Below are 18,165 nucleotides of genomic sequence, written 5' to 3' on the forward strand. Positions count from 1 at the left end.
AACCACAAAGTTACCTGTTTCACTTTGGTTGTATTGGGATCCTTTAGAGAGGATTCACTTACTTATAGCCAGTTGCACTCCATAACCTTGTGAATGAAAAAAGGCTAGAAAATTAAGTACAAATAATGGGGTGACTATTGCACTGATTTTATTCCAATGTGAGAAAAATCACTTCCTTAAAGCAGCAAGCAATTCTGCCTAATAAATTATTTCCATATCTAAACAGATAGAAAGTGAAATTAAGGTAAACCTATGATAGTTTACCAGACATTATGTAGTTTTAATAGTTCACCACTGGTAATCCTTGATGATCATGAGTAAATTAATAGGCTAACATTTTAAAAATGTGTACTCTAACGAGGATGAAGTACACAAACAGGTAAGCTTATGAAGAAGCTGAGTAAGCCATATATATCAGAACATACAAGTGTCCATCTACATTGTCTTTCACTTTTTTTTTACAGACTACTAAATGCTGTTGAATGCATACTTTCTCATTTGTCACTTTGGAAGTCCTTTATTGTAAAGACAATGCTTTTATCTGATGACAAACAGCAGCCACATCACCAGTGATTATTCTAGACCTGCACATTGAATACATCCAATTTCTTCTTGAGACACAAGTTTCCATCTATATTTCTGAGGCAATGTTTCTATAAATTCTGCAGTGCCTGGTGGACCCTTCTATATCAGTAAATCTGGTGATTTACCTCACTTAGAATGTGGTGAAGTTGCAGAAAAGGGAGACAGTATTCCTGCTAATCTCAAAGCTTCTCATATACTGGGTTTAAGGTTGTCTCTTTTGTCAGGGAACACTTGCCTTGATTATGGTAGCTTTATGGTGAGACTCAAAATAAGGTAAGTCCTCTGTGATTTTTGGTTTTTAGGGGAACAGAACTTTTATTGGGGAACAGGGTGTATTTCCAGGACTTTTTTCCAAGTCTAGTTGTTGTCCTTTCAATCTTAGTTGTAGAAGGTGCAGCTCAGCTTCCAGGTCTAGTTGCCATTGTTAGTTGCAGCGGGTGCAGCCCACCATCCCTTGTGGGAGTCGAGGAATCAAACTGGCAACTTTGTGGTTGAGAGCCCACGCTCCAACCAACTGAGCCATCCAGGAGCTCAGCAGCAGCTCAGCTCAAGGTGCCATGTTCAATCTTAGTTGCAGGGGGCAGAGCCCACCATCCCTAGTGGGACTCGAGGAGTTGAAACGGCAACCTTGTGGTTGAGAGCCCACAGGCCCATGTGGGAATCAAACTGGCAGCCTTCGAAGTTAGGAGCACAGAGCTTTAACCGCCTGAGTCACCAGGTGGCCCCTAACTGTGATCTTTTTAAAAAATGATTTTTGCAACTCTAGGTCCTTTGCATTTCCATATAAATTTTGAAATCAGCTTGTCAATTTCTTAGTAAAAATACCTGCGGAATTTTTTATTTTATTGGGGAATATTGGGGAACAGTGTGCCTCTCCAGGGCTCATCAGCTCCAAGTCATTGTCCTTCAGTCTAGTTGTGAATAGTGCAGCTCAGCTCCAAGTCTAGTCGCCATCTTCAATCTTTAGTTACAGGGGGCACAGCCCACCCTCCCATGCAGGAATTGAACCAGCAAACCTGTTGTTCAGAGCTCATGCTCTAACGAACTGAGCCATCCGGCTGTCCTACCTGCGGAATTTTGACTGGAATTGCTTTGAAGCAAGGGATGAATTTGGAAAGAATGACTATGTCAACATTACTGACTCTTCCAATCCATGAATATTGCATATTTCTCCATTTGTTTAGGTTTTCATTTATTTCTCTCAGCAAGGTTTTACAGTTTTCAGAGGACAGGTCTTGTACATTATTCGTTAGATTCATTCCACGTCACCTGAAAATACGGTTTTTACTTCTTTCCAACTTTTATATTTCTTTTACTTGCGTAATTGTAGTGGTTAAGAATTCCATAAAATAGTGAATAGAAGTAATGAGAGTAGCCCTCTTCTTTGCCTGTTCTCAATGTTAGAAAGTGTTCAATGTTTCACCATTTGGTATGATTTTAACTGTAGGTTTTTGGTAGATGCCCTTTATCAGATTGAGTTGTTTATCAGATTTCTGGTATTTCAAGATTTTTAAGTAGAAGTTGAGATGAGCATGTGATATCGAGATGATCATATGATTTTTCTCCTTTATTTTGGTAAATTACATTAGTTGATGATTTTAAACAGATTTATTGAGACACAATTCACATATAAAATTCACCCTTTAAGTAAGTGTTCAATTTAGCACTCAGTGTATTTGCAAAGTTGTGCAACTCCAATTCTGTAACATTTTCATCACCTCGAAAAGAAACTCTGTACTCATTACCACTTACTGCCCAAACTCCCCTCCTGCCAGTGCTTAGCAACCAATAATCTACATTCTGTCTCTATAGATTTGGGTATTCTGGACATTTCATATAAATGGAATCATACAATATGTGGCCTTTTGTGTCTGGCTTCTTTCACTTAGTGTGATGTTTTCAATGTTCATCCAAGCTGTACTATATATCAGCACTTTGTTCCTTTTTATGGATGAGTAATATTCCATTGTATACATACGAGGTGTATCAATTAAGTTCATGAACATGCCACTGTGCGCTTACATTGGCAACACTGTATATACAGTTCGGTAAGGTTTCATAACCTTGGTATATCAGTGTCTCGCAGCTGTGTTCATGTTGATGTGTGGTGGTGTCTTGCTGAGTGATGTTGATTATTGTTGTTGCATGTTTTTGTGTGCCATCATGAGAATGTCTGAGCTTGAATCAGAGCAATGAATAAACATGAAATTTCTTGTTAAACTGGGCAAGACTGGAAGTGAAATCAGGGACATGTTAGTCCAAGTTTATGGGGATAATGCATTAAGAAAACAGCAGTGTGAAAATTGATTAGACATTTTTCTGAGGGGAGAGAACGCATCATTGATGAAGAGCATTCAGGGGATCCAGTAACAAGCAGAACAGATGAAAACATTGCAAAAATGTGTCGAATTGTGGGTCAAAATCATTGGTTGATTGTGAGAAGCATAGCAGACCAAGTAAACATCAATAGAGAAAGAGGAAAATCTTAACTGAAAATCTTGGCATGAGAAAGGTGTGTGCAAAACTGGTCCCGAAGGAGCTCACCAATGAACAAAAGCAAAGGGGGGTTGAAGTTTGCCAAGACCTTTTGGAGAGGCAAGACGATGTTTTGGGCCATGTTATCACTGGTCATGAAACATGGGTGTACCAATACGACCCTGAAACAAAGCATCAAAGTGCACAATGGAAGTCAGCCAATTCTCCATGACCAAAAAGTTCTGTCAGTCCATATCAAGAGTCAAGACGATGTTGCTAACCTTTTTTGACATCAGAGGGATTATTCATTATGAATTTGTACCAACTGGACAAATAGTTAACCAAGTTTACTATTTGGAAGTGCTGAAAAGGCTGTGTGAAAAAGTTAGACGAAAAAGACCTGAACTTTTTGCCAACAATTCATGGCTCTTGCATCACGACAATGCACCAGCTCACACAGCACCGTCTGTGAGGGAGTTTTTAGCCAGTAAACAAATAACTGTATTGGAACACCCTCCCTACTCACCTGATCTGGCCCCCAATGACTTCTTTCTTTACCCAAAGATAAAGGAAATATTGAAAGAAGACATTTTGATGACATTCAAGACATCAAGAGTAATATGACAACAGTATTGATGGCCATTCCAGAGAGTTCCAAAATTGCTTTGAAGGGTGGACTAGGCACTGGCGTCGGTGCATAGCTTCCCAAGGGAAGTACTTCGAAGGTGACCATAGTGATATTCAGCAATGAGGTAGGTATGTAGCACTTTTTCTACGATGAGTTTGCAAACTTAACTGTCATCCTTCGTATATCACATTTTATTTCTCCATTCATCAGTTAATGGGCACTTTGGTTGTTTCTACTTTTCAGCTATTACGAATAATGCTGCTATAACCTTGAGAGCACAAGTTTTTGTGTAGACACATCTTTTTAATTCTCTCAGAAGTGGAATTGCTGGGTCATATGTAACCCTAGGTTTAATTTTTTAAGGAACTGCCAAACTGTTTTCCAAAGAGGCCACATCATTTTACATTCCCAACAGCAATATATGAGAGTTACATATATCACCAACACTTGGTATTGTTCATCTTCTTTATTGTAGCCATCTTGGTGGATGCGAAGTGGTATCTTACTGTGGTTTTGATTTGCATTTCCCAAATGACTTCTGATGTCAAGCATCTTTTCATGTACTAATTGGTTATTCATACATCTTCTTTGCAGAAATGTCTATCCAAATCCCTTGCCCCTTTTTGTCTTTTTATTGTTGAGTTAAGAGTTCTTTATATTATTTGAATACAAATCCCTTACCAAATGTCATTTGCAAATATTGTTTCCAATTCTGTGGGTTATCTTTTCACTTTCTTGATGGTGTCCTTGGAAACACAAAATGTTATTAATTTTGATAATGTCTATTTTTCCTTTTGTTACTTGTGCTTTTGGGCTTACAGCTAAGAAATCACTGCTTAATCCAAGGACATAACGATTTACTCCTAAGATTTCTTCTAAGAAATTTATAATTTCAGCTCTTACATTTTGGTCTCTGATGTATTCTAATATTTATATATGGTGTGAGGAAGGGTCCAACTTCATTCTTTTGCATATGAATATCCATATGTCTCAAAATCATTTGTTGGTACTGATTGTTAATTCAACTGTACATTCCTGGTAAAAACTTTACTTGGTGTGTATGTATGGTGTGTGTGTGTGTGTGTGTGTGTGTGTGTGTGTGTGTGTGTGTGTGTGTGTGTGTGTGTTATATTGCTAGATTTTTAATCCCAAATGAATAATTAACTTATTAAGGATTCTTAAATCTATATTTATGAAGGATATTGGTCTGTAGCTTTCCTTACTTGTAACATCTTAGTCAAATTTTGAATAAAATAGGTTGGAAAGAATTCCCTTTGCCTTCTTTTTCTGAAAGAATTGGTTTAAGATTGTATTATATTTACAATTAAATGTCTAATATAACACACCAGTAAAGCCATCTGTGCATGAAGTTTTCTTTGAGAGAAGATTTTGATTATATATTCAATTTCTTAAATATGCATATGGTTATTCCAATTTTCTGTGTTAGATAGTATAAGTTGGATTTTTTAAGGAATTTATAAATTTCATCAAAGCAGCTGAATTAATTGCATTCAATTGTACAGTTGTTAATACCATTATCCATTTAATGTCTGTAAGATCTACAATCCTGCATTGATATTCCCTTTTCATTCTTGATATTGGTTTTGATTTTCATTTCCCTTGATATTGGTTATTTGTATTTTTTCTGTTTCTTTCCTGATCATACTTTCTAAGGTTGTATAGATTTATTGATTTTGTTCAAGAAACCAAGTTCTGTCTTTGTTGCTTTTCTCTGTATATTTTTTTATCTTGATTATTTTGAATTTATCATTCTTAAAGCTTCTTTTTAAATATTTTTTTCATTTTTCAATTATAGTTGACATAAAATATATTAGTTTCAGATGTGCAACAGTGATTAGACATTTATATAACTTATGAAGTGATCACCCCAATAAATCCAGTACCCATCTGACACCAGTTATTACAATACTATTAACTATATTCCCCATGCTATACGCTATACTCCCATGACTATTTTGTAACTACCAAATTGTACCTCTTAATCCCCTTCCACCGTCCACCATCCTCCCAACCCTGCCCCCAATCTCATAGCTATCAAAATGTTCTGTATCTATGAGCTTGTTTCTGTTTTGTTTGTTTATCCTGTTTTCTAGATTCCAAATATAACTGAAGTCATATGGTATTTGTCTTTCTGTCCGACCTATTCCATTCACCACAGTACCCTCTAGGTCCATCCATGTTGTTGCAGATGGCAAGATTTCATTCTTTTTTATGGCTGAATAATATGCCATTTTATATATGGACCTTTTCTTTATCCATATACCCATTGACAGACATCCAAGTGCCTCCCTATCTTAGCCAATGTAAACAATGCTGCAATGAACATATGGATGCACATGTTCCTTTGAACTAGTGCTTTGGTTTTCTTTGGATAAATACCCAGAAGTGGGATTTCTGGGTTCTTCTTTGTCTCTTGTTATAGCCTTTATTTTAAAAATGATTTTGTCTGGTATAAGTATTGCTACTCCAGATTTTTGGGTTTCCATTTTCATAAAATAACTTCCCCCCACCCTTTACTTTCAGTCTGTGTGTCTTCTGATCTGAATTAGGTCTCTTGTAGGCAGTATATGTAAGGGTCTTGTTTTCTTGTCCATCAGACACCCTATCAGCAATTATTTTACATGTAATCCATTTAGATGGATTAGTTAACTACAGATGTGTAGTTATTGTCATTTTATTATTTACGTTTTTTACCTTTGGTTTTTTCTCCTTCTTAAAGAAGTCCTTTTAACATTTCTTGCAACACTGGTTTGGTGGTGTAACACTGGTTTGGTGGTGAACTCCATTAGCTTTTTCTTGTCTGGGAAGCTCTATCTGTCCTTCGATTCTAAATGATAGCTTTGCTGGGTAGAGTAATCCTGGTTGTAGGACCTTGCTTTTCGTTACTTTGAATATTTCATAACAATTTCTGGCCTGCACAATTTCTGTTGAGAACTCAGCTGACAAACTTATGGAAGCTCCCTTGTAGGTAATTAACTGCTTTTCTCTTGCTGCTTTTAAGATTCTCTCTTTATCTTTAATCTTTGGCATTTAATTATGATGTGTCTTGGTGTGGCCCTCTCTGGGTTCATCTTGCGTGGGATTTTTTTGTGCTCCCTGGGCTTGTATGCCCATTTCCTTTGCCAAGTTAGGGAAGTTTTCCATCATTATTGATAAGGTTGAGTTTAAGTCTTTTGGTATTTGTTTTCTATTTGTGTCATATGTTCGTTGTTTGTTTTTCTGTTCCTCTTTTCCTGCCTAGTTTTGGGTTGAGTAATTTGTGGTACTTTCATTTATGTATTGTACTTTTTTCAGTTATAACTTTTTTGTTATATTTAAATTTGTTACTCTAGGAATTAAAAAAGCATTATCACAAACTATCTCATAGCAATATAAGAACCTTACAGTTATCTCATAAGTAATATTATGGCTATGTAATTCCTAATGCACATATTTTAGACCATTTGTCATAGGTCCATAGGTAACAGATACTCTCTTTAGTTTCTTAAATTCATTTTCCTCTTTGTGCTTAAGTTTGGGTAATTTGTATTGACTGGTTCTCAAGCTCACTAAACATGTCTTCCACCCAGTCTCTTGTTAAGCCTATCAAATAAATTCTTTGTTTCTAATATTGAACTTTTCAGTTTACCATCTCCATTTTGTTGTTTCTTTTTATAGTTATCATAATTATTTTATTGTCTTTCTGTGTTAATCCCAATATCTGTGTCATCTGTAGGTAAACTTCTATTGACTAATTTTTCTCTTTAAGTACGAATCACTTCATCAGAGGACTCATAATTTTTTTATATGACAGACATTGCGTGTAAAAGACAGTAAATAATATTTAAAATAAATAATATTTACCCTAAGAAAATAATACACCCTTTCCTCTAAATTAGGACTGAGTCAATCTAATCTCTAGTTGAGGTGGTTCTAGGCTTTGTTAGTTTTAGATTAAGTTCACTGTTGGCTAATATTTTGAGGTCTGGATCAGCAATTTCCCTTAAGCAAAGTCTGGAATCTGAGCCCTGGTGAGACTCGGGGGACTTCTCTGTCTTATAATACAGCTGCCAGAATTTTAACCATGGGAGATTTCCCTTTGTTTCCAGTGAGGCACCAATTTTCTGCGATGCTTAGGTGTTCTCTTTGCTCTTGATAACCTCCCTCAGCTTTCAGTGCCATGGCATATGTCTCTTAGTTCTTCTGCTCTGCCTCAGTATTTCTTTGGCCATTGCCATGCATTTGGTAAAAATCCTACACATCTTGATGGGTCACTCTCAGTTATTTTGCCTTTGGTATGCTTACTTAAAGAAGTCATAAGGAAGAACTAATGGTGGGTCCAAGACTCACCCTGTGACTCGGGCTTCTCAGAATTTTGATCTGTCACCCAGCTCATATGTTGCCTTAAATAGTTCATTAAAAGTTTGATGGTTTCGGAAGATGAGTTTTTAGACGTAAGTGTGCCATCTTCCCCAGCTGCTGGCATCTAGAATAAAGAACGCTTTTCTCCTCAAAAAAAAAAAAAAAGTTTGATTGTTTCTCTATAGTCATCTATGTGAATTTTACTCCCCTTCTTGCTGGTCTGCCAGGAATGAAGCAGTCAAGAGTTGGTGTTTTTTTTTTTTCTTTCCTCTCTCCTAGGAAGGGCTTGTCTATTGCTGGAATTTAGTTCCTTTAGGTTTTTCTACCATATTCATCTTTTTGGATGATTTTTTTAAATCTATGATTTTTATAGTTCAGCCTGCTCATTCTCACTGTTGGAAGTAGGAGCAACAGCTTCTTGTAACTTTCTTCATCCTAACTGGAAATGAAAGTCTCTTTCTCACTTCTTTTGATAACTCCTTCTTGTCCACTTTAAGTTTCATATAGTCATGAGCCACATAATGATGTTTCAGTCAATGACAGATCACATGTATGATGGTGGTACTACAAGAGCATAATAGAGCTGAAAAATTCCTATTGCCTATTGATGTTCTAGCCATCTTAACATCAAAGCACAATGCATTACTCACGTGTTTGTGCTGATCTGGTATAAACAAACTTACTAAAATCATATATATAGGTATAACACAATTATGTGTATACAGTACATACTTGGTAATGATAATAAACAACTGTGTTACTGGTTCATGTATTTACTATTCTATATTTTTAATTGTTATTTTAGAGTTTATTTTATACTTATAAAAAAATTTTCTGTAAAACAGTATGCTGTGTTACACCAGCAGCAGTCTCTTACATCTTGAGTTTACAGCATCATTTGACTGCATCATTTTCTCTTTCCCCAGTTTAATTTTTTGTTGCTTCATAAATTTAATGTAGTCTAAGTGTACAGTGTTTATAAAGTCTACAGTAGTGTACTAGGCCTTCACATCCACTCACTGCTCACTCACTGACTCACCCAGAGCAACTTCTAGTCCTGCAAATTCCATTCATAGTACATGCCCTATACAGACGTATTTTTTTTTAATCTTTTGTACTTTATTTTTACTGTACCCTTTCTACATGTAGATACACAAATACTTACCAATGCCCTACAACTGCCTACAGTATTCAGTGCAGTAGCATGCTATACAGGCTTGTAGTCTACGAGCAATAGGCTACAGCATACAGCCTAGGTGTGTAGTAGGCTGTAGTATCTAGGTTTGTGTAAGTGCACTATGTGATGTTTGCACAATGATGAAATCACCTAACAATGACTTTCTCAGAACGTGTCCTCATCGATAAGTGGCCTACAACTGTGTTTAAGTCTTCTTTCTATGGCTTTGAGAAGTAAGTTAAGTCTAACAAAAAGCTCTCAGAAATCTCATCTGTGTTACCCTTTCTAAACAGACACTTAGTGAGAATTTTTTTTAAAGCCTCAGAAACTATCTTCATAAAAACAAAACATGGTAGATACTATACTGGGATCACAAAAAGCCTACTGAAAATTGAATAGCAGCATATCTACTTATGTAACATGGCATGTAGGATTTAGAATTTTGTAGATTGGAAACAAGTATCGGGGATAAAGGGCCATAATATATTCAATATCCATAATATATACAATATATCCATAATATATGAAGATTTAATGGGGGTCCAGTCATCTATATTCAGATAGTTAAGATTTTGCTTCCTTGCTCCTTTCACATACCTTACCCCAGGAAGGACTTGAGGTATACTCAGGTATTTGTACTGTCATTTTACAGATAAGTCCTCTGAGATGCAGAGAGGCAAAGAGATCACACCAAGTCTCTCAGTGCACAAAGAGTGGAAGGAGAACCCAGGTTCCAACCTCCAGGCACTGCACTCATTCCAATACTTGTTCATTTCAACAGCAAACCCCAAGAAACTAATCTAACGTGCCATATTATCCAAAGGTGATATTTAACTTTTCATTTGAAAATAATTTCAAAATTACAGAATAGTTCAAGAAACACCCATACATCCTTCACCCAAGTCCACCTGTTGTTAACATTTTGCTCCATTTGTTTTATAATTTGCTGTCATTGTAACTATCCAAACATCCATGTATTTTTTTTCAGAGCCATAGAGAAGATACTGCTTATATTATGGCCCTTTACCCCTAGAAACTTCAGTTAGTATTTCCTAAGGGTAATGATAGTTCCTTACATAACATAGTACAGTTATAACAAATTTAACAATGATACAATTTTTTCCACCCATATTCCAATTTTGTAAATTGACCTAATAATGCATTTAGAGCATTTTCCCCATTCCTGTATAGGATCCAGTCTAGGATAGTTATTGGACTTAGTTGCCACAACTTTTTAGTATTATTTAATCTGGAACATTTCTGCAGCCTTTGTCTTTTAGGACATTGACATTTTTTTTAAGAATACAATTGACCTCTTTGATAACCAACGTTCACTGCTGTCTGAAGAAGGCTACCACGCTCATGCCTGACTGGTGGAAATAAGAACTGCTACAATCTTTTTGTGCAGCAATTTGACAAAATATAGCAAAAGCTGTTAAATATATCATTTTTGACCCAGAAATTCCAAATCTTGGGCTCCCTTCTAAGAAATAATGAAAGAAGATTAATTTATGCACTAAGATGTTCATTACAGCATTGTGTAAAAGCCTAAATGCTTAATAATAGAGGATCAGTTAAGCGAACCATGGTATATTCACACCATAGATACAATAGAGAGTGATTTAAAAAAATCAGATGGAAACACATAATTTTCATAATAAAAAAGTAAAATTTTTATTTTACAAATAAAATGGATTATTTCACTTCTTTAAAACAAAACAAAAAGAATCCAGTTGACCCTTGAACAGCATGGGGGTTGGGCACTGACACTCCTGCCCTCCCGACCCGGAACCCAAAATCTGTGTATAACTTTGGCTCACCAAAAAACGTACCTACTAATAATAGCCTATGGTTGACAGGATGTCTTACTGATAACATAAACATTGATTAACACAAATTTTGTATGTGATACGTAATGATATAATGTATTTTTATAATATAGTAAGCTAGAAAAAAGAAAATGGTAAGAAAAGCATAAAAAAGAAAATACATTTACAGTATTTATTGAAAAAAATCCACTCATAAGTGGACCCACACAGTTCACACCCGTGTTCAAGGGTCAACTATACAGTCCTTTTTTTCTTTCTTCATAGAATATTTTTCATTTTAGATTTGCCTGATGTTTCCTTGTGATTACATTCATGTTATGCAATTCCAGGTGGGTTACTACAAAAGTGACGTTGTGTCTTTCTCATGTCATCACATCTAGAGGCACACGATGTCCACCTGCCCCTCACTGACGACAATAATTTTGATCATACGGTCAAGTTGTTGCCTGGTTTCTCCATTACATACTTAATATCTTCTCTTACAACTAATAAGAAATCTGTGGGGGAGACACTTTAAGACCACAAAATAGCCTGCTCATTCTCAAAGATGAATTTTTCCAATAATATTTTCACTATGGCTACAAAAATTGATCTCTACATAGTAAAATAAAACTTATTTCACTTATACTTGAATAAGTTCCGTGCCACTTTTAACATCTGTTTTCATTACAGTAGTCCATGCATACTGGTATTTATTAAAAACTATTCATTAACTGTTATCTGGATATAATATGATCAATTTGATTTTTAAATCCAACTGGTATCACTACCCTAATTTTTGTTCAATAAAAAGAAATCTCTTTAACTTAGGCTACAGCGGGCTTAGAAATTAAATGATATAATTGAAAGCATATTCTTTAAAAGAAAAGAAATCTGTAAAAGAACGTACCTCTATTTATTCAAATTATATGTGGATTCTAGTTCTAATGATATTGATTATTACCTAGCCTTTTTAAGCAGTATGATTTTGAGGTGAGCTTTAATTCAAGGTCTTAACTTGGATTAAACATAGTTAGCTTACATAAAATGTTCGACCAGATGGCTTTAGTTTCTGAGTTTGGTAACAAGCACAAAGAAAGCAATTTTTGGAAGGAGGGCAAATTAAAAAAAAAAAAAAAAAAAAAAAAACACACACAGCTTTTAAGAAATAGTTTTTCAAGTAATTTTTTTTTTTTTTTTTTTAATTTTTAAAGATGCCTTCTTTCTCATTTTGCTACCATGGTTCTCAACATTATGTGAGAGCATGTTTTACAAACCATCCTGAACAATTATGCCACTAATTCAACAATTCTGTATAGAAGTCAGGAAACGAGGCAGGTAGGCCAAGTGCTTACTTTCTTAAAAAGAATATAAACTTTGCTATAGCCCCCTTTCTCTTTTGAGCCCAGCTACTCATCTAGAATTTCATCTTACTTGCAACACAATAAAATTCCAGCCTTTATCACAGAAGAGACTTTACATATATATATATATATATATATATATATATATATATATATATAATTCATCAGCTAAAGCAATAGTATTTTGGGTTTTCTTTTCTTTTTCTTTCTTTCTTCTTTTTTAATTTTTTTTTTTTTTTTTTTTGGAAAGGATTTGTAGCCAGAGGCTCAAAGGAGGAAGAAAAGGAGAGGGATTAACTCTCTGCAAAGAAGGTCAAAAACATAATTTACAAGTGAGGCAAGAGGAGCAGCTGTATCTGTTGGCCTAATCAAGACTACCAGCTGGAGAATTTACCAGCAATATGAAAACCATGTCTACCAGATGTCAAGCAATGCAACTGGAGGCCAAACATCTCTGGGCTCAATGCAGGACTCTCCTCTCTCTTTACCACCCATATTTCATGTTAAATAGTAAGGTGTCTTCCATAGGCCACCAGCAGGGATAACAAGAACATTTCCTCACAAGTGACTTAATAACATGACCGTACCCTACCAGACTGGCTTCAGTGTTGAAATCCACCTCATACAATGTTCTTTTGTTAAAAAGTAATTTTAGCTCAGAGTCAACATATAAGGGGTGAGAGAAACATAAATGGCTGCAAGCCATTCTTGAGCAAGGATTCTCGTGGCTTATTAGGCTTATTTTATATTTGGGAACCATTTTGTCATTGGGAAGAAAAGAATGTTCTGAAAATATTTACCTGAATAACCATTTCCCACTCAGTCTTAAACCTGTACTGTTCAATACGGTAGCCACTAGCTACATACGGCTATTTAAATTTAAACTAGTTAAAATGTAAAGTTCTGTTCCTCGGGCATACTAGCCATGTTTCAAGTGCTTAATAGTTACATATGGCTAGTGGCTATCCTATTAGGTAATGCAATATAAATATAAAATATTTCCATCATCACAGAAAATTCTATTTATTAGATAGTGTTGCTCTAAACCTGTAAATCACCCGTGAATGGGCAATTATAATTTCCTTCTCTATGTACTAGGAAATAAAGCAACCTTTATGAAATGAGTCTACTCATTTCTCTTATGAAATGAGTCTATTGATACAATATGAATCTTGTATTAGGTGAGGGTGATACAAAGAGGAGGGGGAGCCCAATATTAGTTTCACGAATGTAAGCCAATCCTTGTCTGATGAGATGTACTTGTACACTGTACTCACAGAAGGCCTACAAAGCTACCGGCTTGCTGCATAATGTACAGAGGCCAGTCTGGATGAGTGTTATATGACAAATAAGCAATAAACTATTCTTTCTTACATGTATCCTTAATTACTTAATGACTCAATCAATCTATATCAGACAGTTTATATCAGAAGTTTCCTTATTTATATTTTCAACTGTGCAAAACAAATCACGTCCTTTAAAAAAAGAGTCTGCCCAACTTCACAGATTTGCAAATGAGGTACTTTAATGCCAAGTAAACAGCATATGCCACAGCTGTTTCTAAAACTTTTATGAACAAGAACATGAGGCCAGTATGAAATAAAATCCACCAATTATATTTCTTATTCCCAACTCATCCACTGAGTGCAGGGAAGCCAAGCAACTCAAGAGGTGCTGCATGGATGTGTAAGTGGTTCTTGTGACTCACTGAGGGATGTGTGCCGTGAGCACGTGACACACAGGGAACAGACCTTTGACTCTGCGCATGAGGATGCCACGCCAGGGCATGCCACAACACACCAGAGCATGAGCCAGGTAGCACTTGCAAGCCACCTCCACCCTCACATGTGCAGGACCCAGTCCAGGCCTCAGCTTTCTTTGCCTTGGTTTCTTTATCTATTCCAACACTCCTTGCCCATGAGCTTCACTCCCATTTCCTCTTCCCAATCCCAGTTTCCTTTTTTCCAATTATTCACAATGGTCAAAGAAGAACAAGATGAAATAAAAAGTTGTGTAATCCTCCCTGCTCCGTCATCAAAAGCAAAAAGGACCTACTGTTTCTTTTTGGGATCATTAACTGTTGTTAATCAGATTCTCATAAAGATCATCGAGCTACTGCCCAAGAGAGGCTGAAAGAATCTATTTGTAGCAACACAGCCTGTTAGAGGTTCATGCAATGGCTGCAAGGTTTTCAGGTTATGCCCCAGTTTTCCCGCTTACCTTGGCTTTCCCATCCTGGGCTGACATATATCCAACACACATGCTCTCTGTTGTGTGGCTCCACAGAAATTCCACTGCCATGTAAGAGAACACAAATAGGCACATTCAGATCACAGATGGAAAATAAATCTTTGCTTTTTAATAGAACAGTTAAAGATAGCTTTATACTTAACACACTCAGTTCTCTACTTTCCATTTGCTCCTTCATAAATGTCAAGATGATTTAGTACTCAAAACTGTGTAATGCCATTTACTGCGAAATGAAAAATGTATTTCTTTCTTGTCAAAACTTATGATTATTACATGTAAAATAAATGCTCTTCTGTTTGAAACTTGTAACATTAAAGACACACACGTGCACACACACACTCATACGTACAGTACACAGTGATTTAATAAATGTAATATTCCATAACGTAGTTTCCTTTAATACACACACACACACACACACACACACACACACACACACACACGTCTTGGTTTCTAAATACCATTCGCATGAAAAGATATCAGGACTCCTTGAAGAAATATCAATTCCAAGGCTGGGGCAGAGAAAATATAAAATGAATCTGTAAAATCTTGTTGTGCCAGAAAGTAAGGCAGTGCTCAAAGAATGATAAGGACTCGGGGTCAGCCTGAAGGGGCTCGTGCTGGCCAAATCTGTGTAAACTGAAGTACCAAAATAATAATAGTAATGAATTATCACCACTGAACAAAATGAGAACCAATGGGCCCACACTAACGCAAACAAACGAATAAACAGGGAAGAAGAGAAAACTCTTCCTTGTAGCAGATGACAACTAATAAATGCAGAAAAAATAATAAAGTTAGTAAACCAGGATGGTTGATAAAATTAGTAAAAATTTGAACAGAAACAGGCTATTTCATAGTCGCAAAGTATCTCTCCACAAATTCTTATTAAATATAAAGGGGGAAAATGTAAGTTCACTGTGGAAAAACATGATGGACTCTACGTTAGGCAAATGATTGAAGCTAACACCACCAGTCAAGGGACAGACAAATGAACACCATGTGACTCCTCATAAGACACCCTGAGACTCATCACAACTTCTGTGGTATTCTTGCCAGAAATGCAGTACCAGGATTACATGAGAGAACACCATACAAACCTGATATGGGAAAACTACTAAATATCTGGTTTGAACTCTTCAAAAAAGTCAAAGTAAAAAAATACAAAGAAAGTTGAGAAACTTTCATTTCAATGGGAAAGTTGAGAAACGGTCCCGTTTCAAAGAGACAACGGAGACATGACAACTAAATGCAATGTGTCATATGGATTGGATCCTAGACTAGGGGGAGAGGGTATGCTATAAGGGACATTATTGAGACAATTGATGGGAGTTTGAAAAGGGACTATGGATTCAATAATAGTGCTGTATCTATATTAAATTTTATGATTTTGATATCTGTATGTGATTATTTAGAAAAATGACCTGGTTCTTAAGAGACACACTGAACTAGTAGAGCTAAAGACCCATGAAATCTCCACCTTGGTCTTAAATAGCTCAGAAAATATATACATTTGTGTGTGTGTGTGTGTGTGTGTGTGTGTCTAAAAGGAAGATGGAGGGAAGTAGGAAGTAAGAATGGCAAAGTAAATGGGGGGAAATGAAAACAATGGGTGAATCTGGTAGAGGAATTATGGCTGCCCCTTGTACTTTTCTGTAGGTTTGAAATTATGTCTAAATTAAAAGTTACAAAAAGAAAAATTCACAAACATACAAAGATACACACAAAACTTTGTTACCTTCCAGTACATACTTTCAAAATTCTAAGTTTTTTTAAAAGGCATTTTTTTAAGTTTTGAGGCACTTCTCCAACAAAAATTTCAAAAGTCCCTGATAATAAAACTGCATTGCTCAACACTAAACCCTCTGGGTCCCAGGCCATCCATCTGTTTATATCTCTGAGCTAATTAAGCCTGAAGACAAGTGTTTGAATTGAGACACAACTGTGGGATCAGTGATCCTAGACTCTGAAGGTTTTGCCAGACATGTGGGGAAGAAAGAAGCAGTAAGGGGCAAAATTGAGTTCCTCAGATACATGGCTCATTCCCTCATCATTAATTAATTATCAAACCTGCCAACCTGCTCAACAGACGCTCTGCTGAAGAGTGCAGGAAAACAGTCTCACGCAATGAAGCAAGTTCTCTTCACCAGATGTTTTTTCTTCCTCACACATCTCCTTTGAACTTCAAAAATCTTGAAGTCCGGAGCAAGGTCTGGGATATTCTAAATTGCCTAATAGAGCAAAGGCACTCAAGTCTTACTGAATTTCCCCTAGAGTAGTGACAATGCACTTGTACAAAGTTAAGGCAGTTCTAAAATTGTGACTTCTCCTTATGCCTCAAATGTTACAGTGATCACTGCTCATATAGTTAGTGTAGTCATGAAGGTGAAAGATAAAAACATTACATTTTATGTATTTCTTTTTAAAGACACAGTTTTGGTGATTTTAAACTACATTGTCCTCTCTAAAAATATAGCCTGCTTTAAGGAAATACAATATATAAAAAAATTTAAACTTACAAATCAGAATAAATTGGGCATATTGATTGAATACATTAAATGTTTTTATATTGAAGGGTTTTCAATAAAGTTTCTAGATATAGAGTTTAGGAGTCCTTAAAGAAAGTAACTCAATGTCTAGAAATTCAGTCTTCACTCTTTTTGCAAACCAAAAAATAAAAAGAAAAAAGAAAAAAATGAGGTGCATTGTACTGACACATTGTTTTTAATACCAACAATTCAAACCAGTATATAGCGATCAATTCATCAGTTCAGTATATAGCTAGTTCAGTCTAGCTTGAGAAATTCAGCAGAAATTGCCTACAATTTAAATTATAGAATGCTTTTGAAAAGAAGCTTGACTTTATTTCTTTTAGTGCCTGTCTTAAGTTAACAAATTATTTCTTGGTGGAGGACTTCAGAGAAGCAAGAGAAGGAGGAACTAACATTCAGAATCTGTCATACAGCAGGCACTGTCTTTTGCAGCAAAACTCAGCAAGCCTGGATGGGGAACCTGAGGCTCACAGAAAGTAAGTAACATGATTTAGGTCATTTTAGTAAGTGCACAAACCGGAATTAAAACTGAACTTCTGGATTCCTAAACCTGTGATCTTCCATTGCTCTATTACTCTGAAATTTACTCAGTTTGAAAAGAACTTACAATTAGTGTTACATATTAGGAGGATTAAATTCCTTACAAACAACAAAGGACCACACATCAAACACAAACACAACTCTTAAATATTTTTTAAGGAAAGCTTTTAAAACTATAACAAAATCCAGAGGCCGTAAAAGACAAGATCAATATATCTGACTACATTAAAAAAATGTTTATAGTATTTGCTTCGCCATGCAGGGAAAAACGGTCAAGAGACAAATTACAAACTAGGGAGATATTTGCAATTCACAGCACAGAAAAAGAACTAATTTTCTTAACACATAAAGATCTGCTACAAATCAATAAGAAAAAGACAAATATCCAAAGAGAAAGCAAAAAGGATATGAACAAAAGGAAATA

The 18,165-nt window shown here is 35.7% G+C and overlaps 1 protein-coding gene across 9 annotated transcripts in view; it reads right to left on the reverse strand.

Annotated features, from left to right (window-relative positions):
- The window catches only part of TASP1 (taspase 1), a 251,926-nt gene that overhangs the window by 21,706 nt on the left and 212,055 nt on the right, over positions 1 to 18,165 (reverse strand). For 8 of the 9 annotated variants that reach the window (XM_019752062.2, XM_019752061.2, XM_019752055.2 and 5 more), the window contains one exon: positions 14,620 to 14,693. In XM_019752062.2, the coding sequence (XP_019607621.1) occupies positions 14,620 to 14,693 (74 nt within the window). Of the gene's footprint in view, positions 1 to 11,047; positions 11,554 to 14,619; positions 14,694 to 18,165 lie in introns of those variants that run through there. The other variant, XM_074318354.1, reaches the window with a different exon arrangement.

Source organism: Rhinolophus sinicus, linkage group LG13 (genome assembly GCF_036562045.2).
Source record: "Rhinolophus sinicus isolate RSC01 linkage group LG13, ASM3656204v1, whole genome shotgun sequence".
NCBI lineage: Eukaryota > Metazoa > Chordata > Mammalia > Chiroptera > Rhinolophidae > Rhinolophus > Rhinolophus sinicus.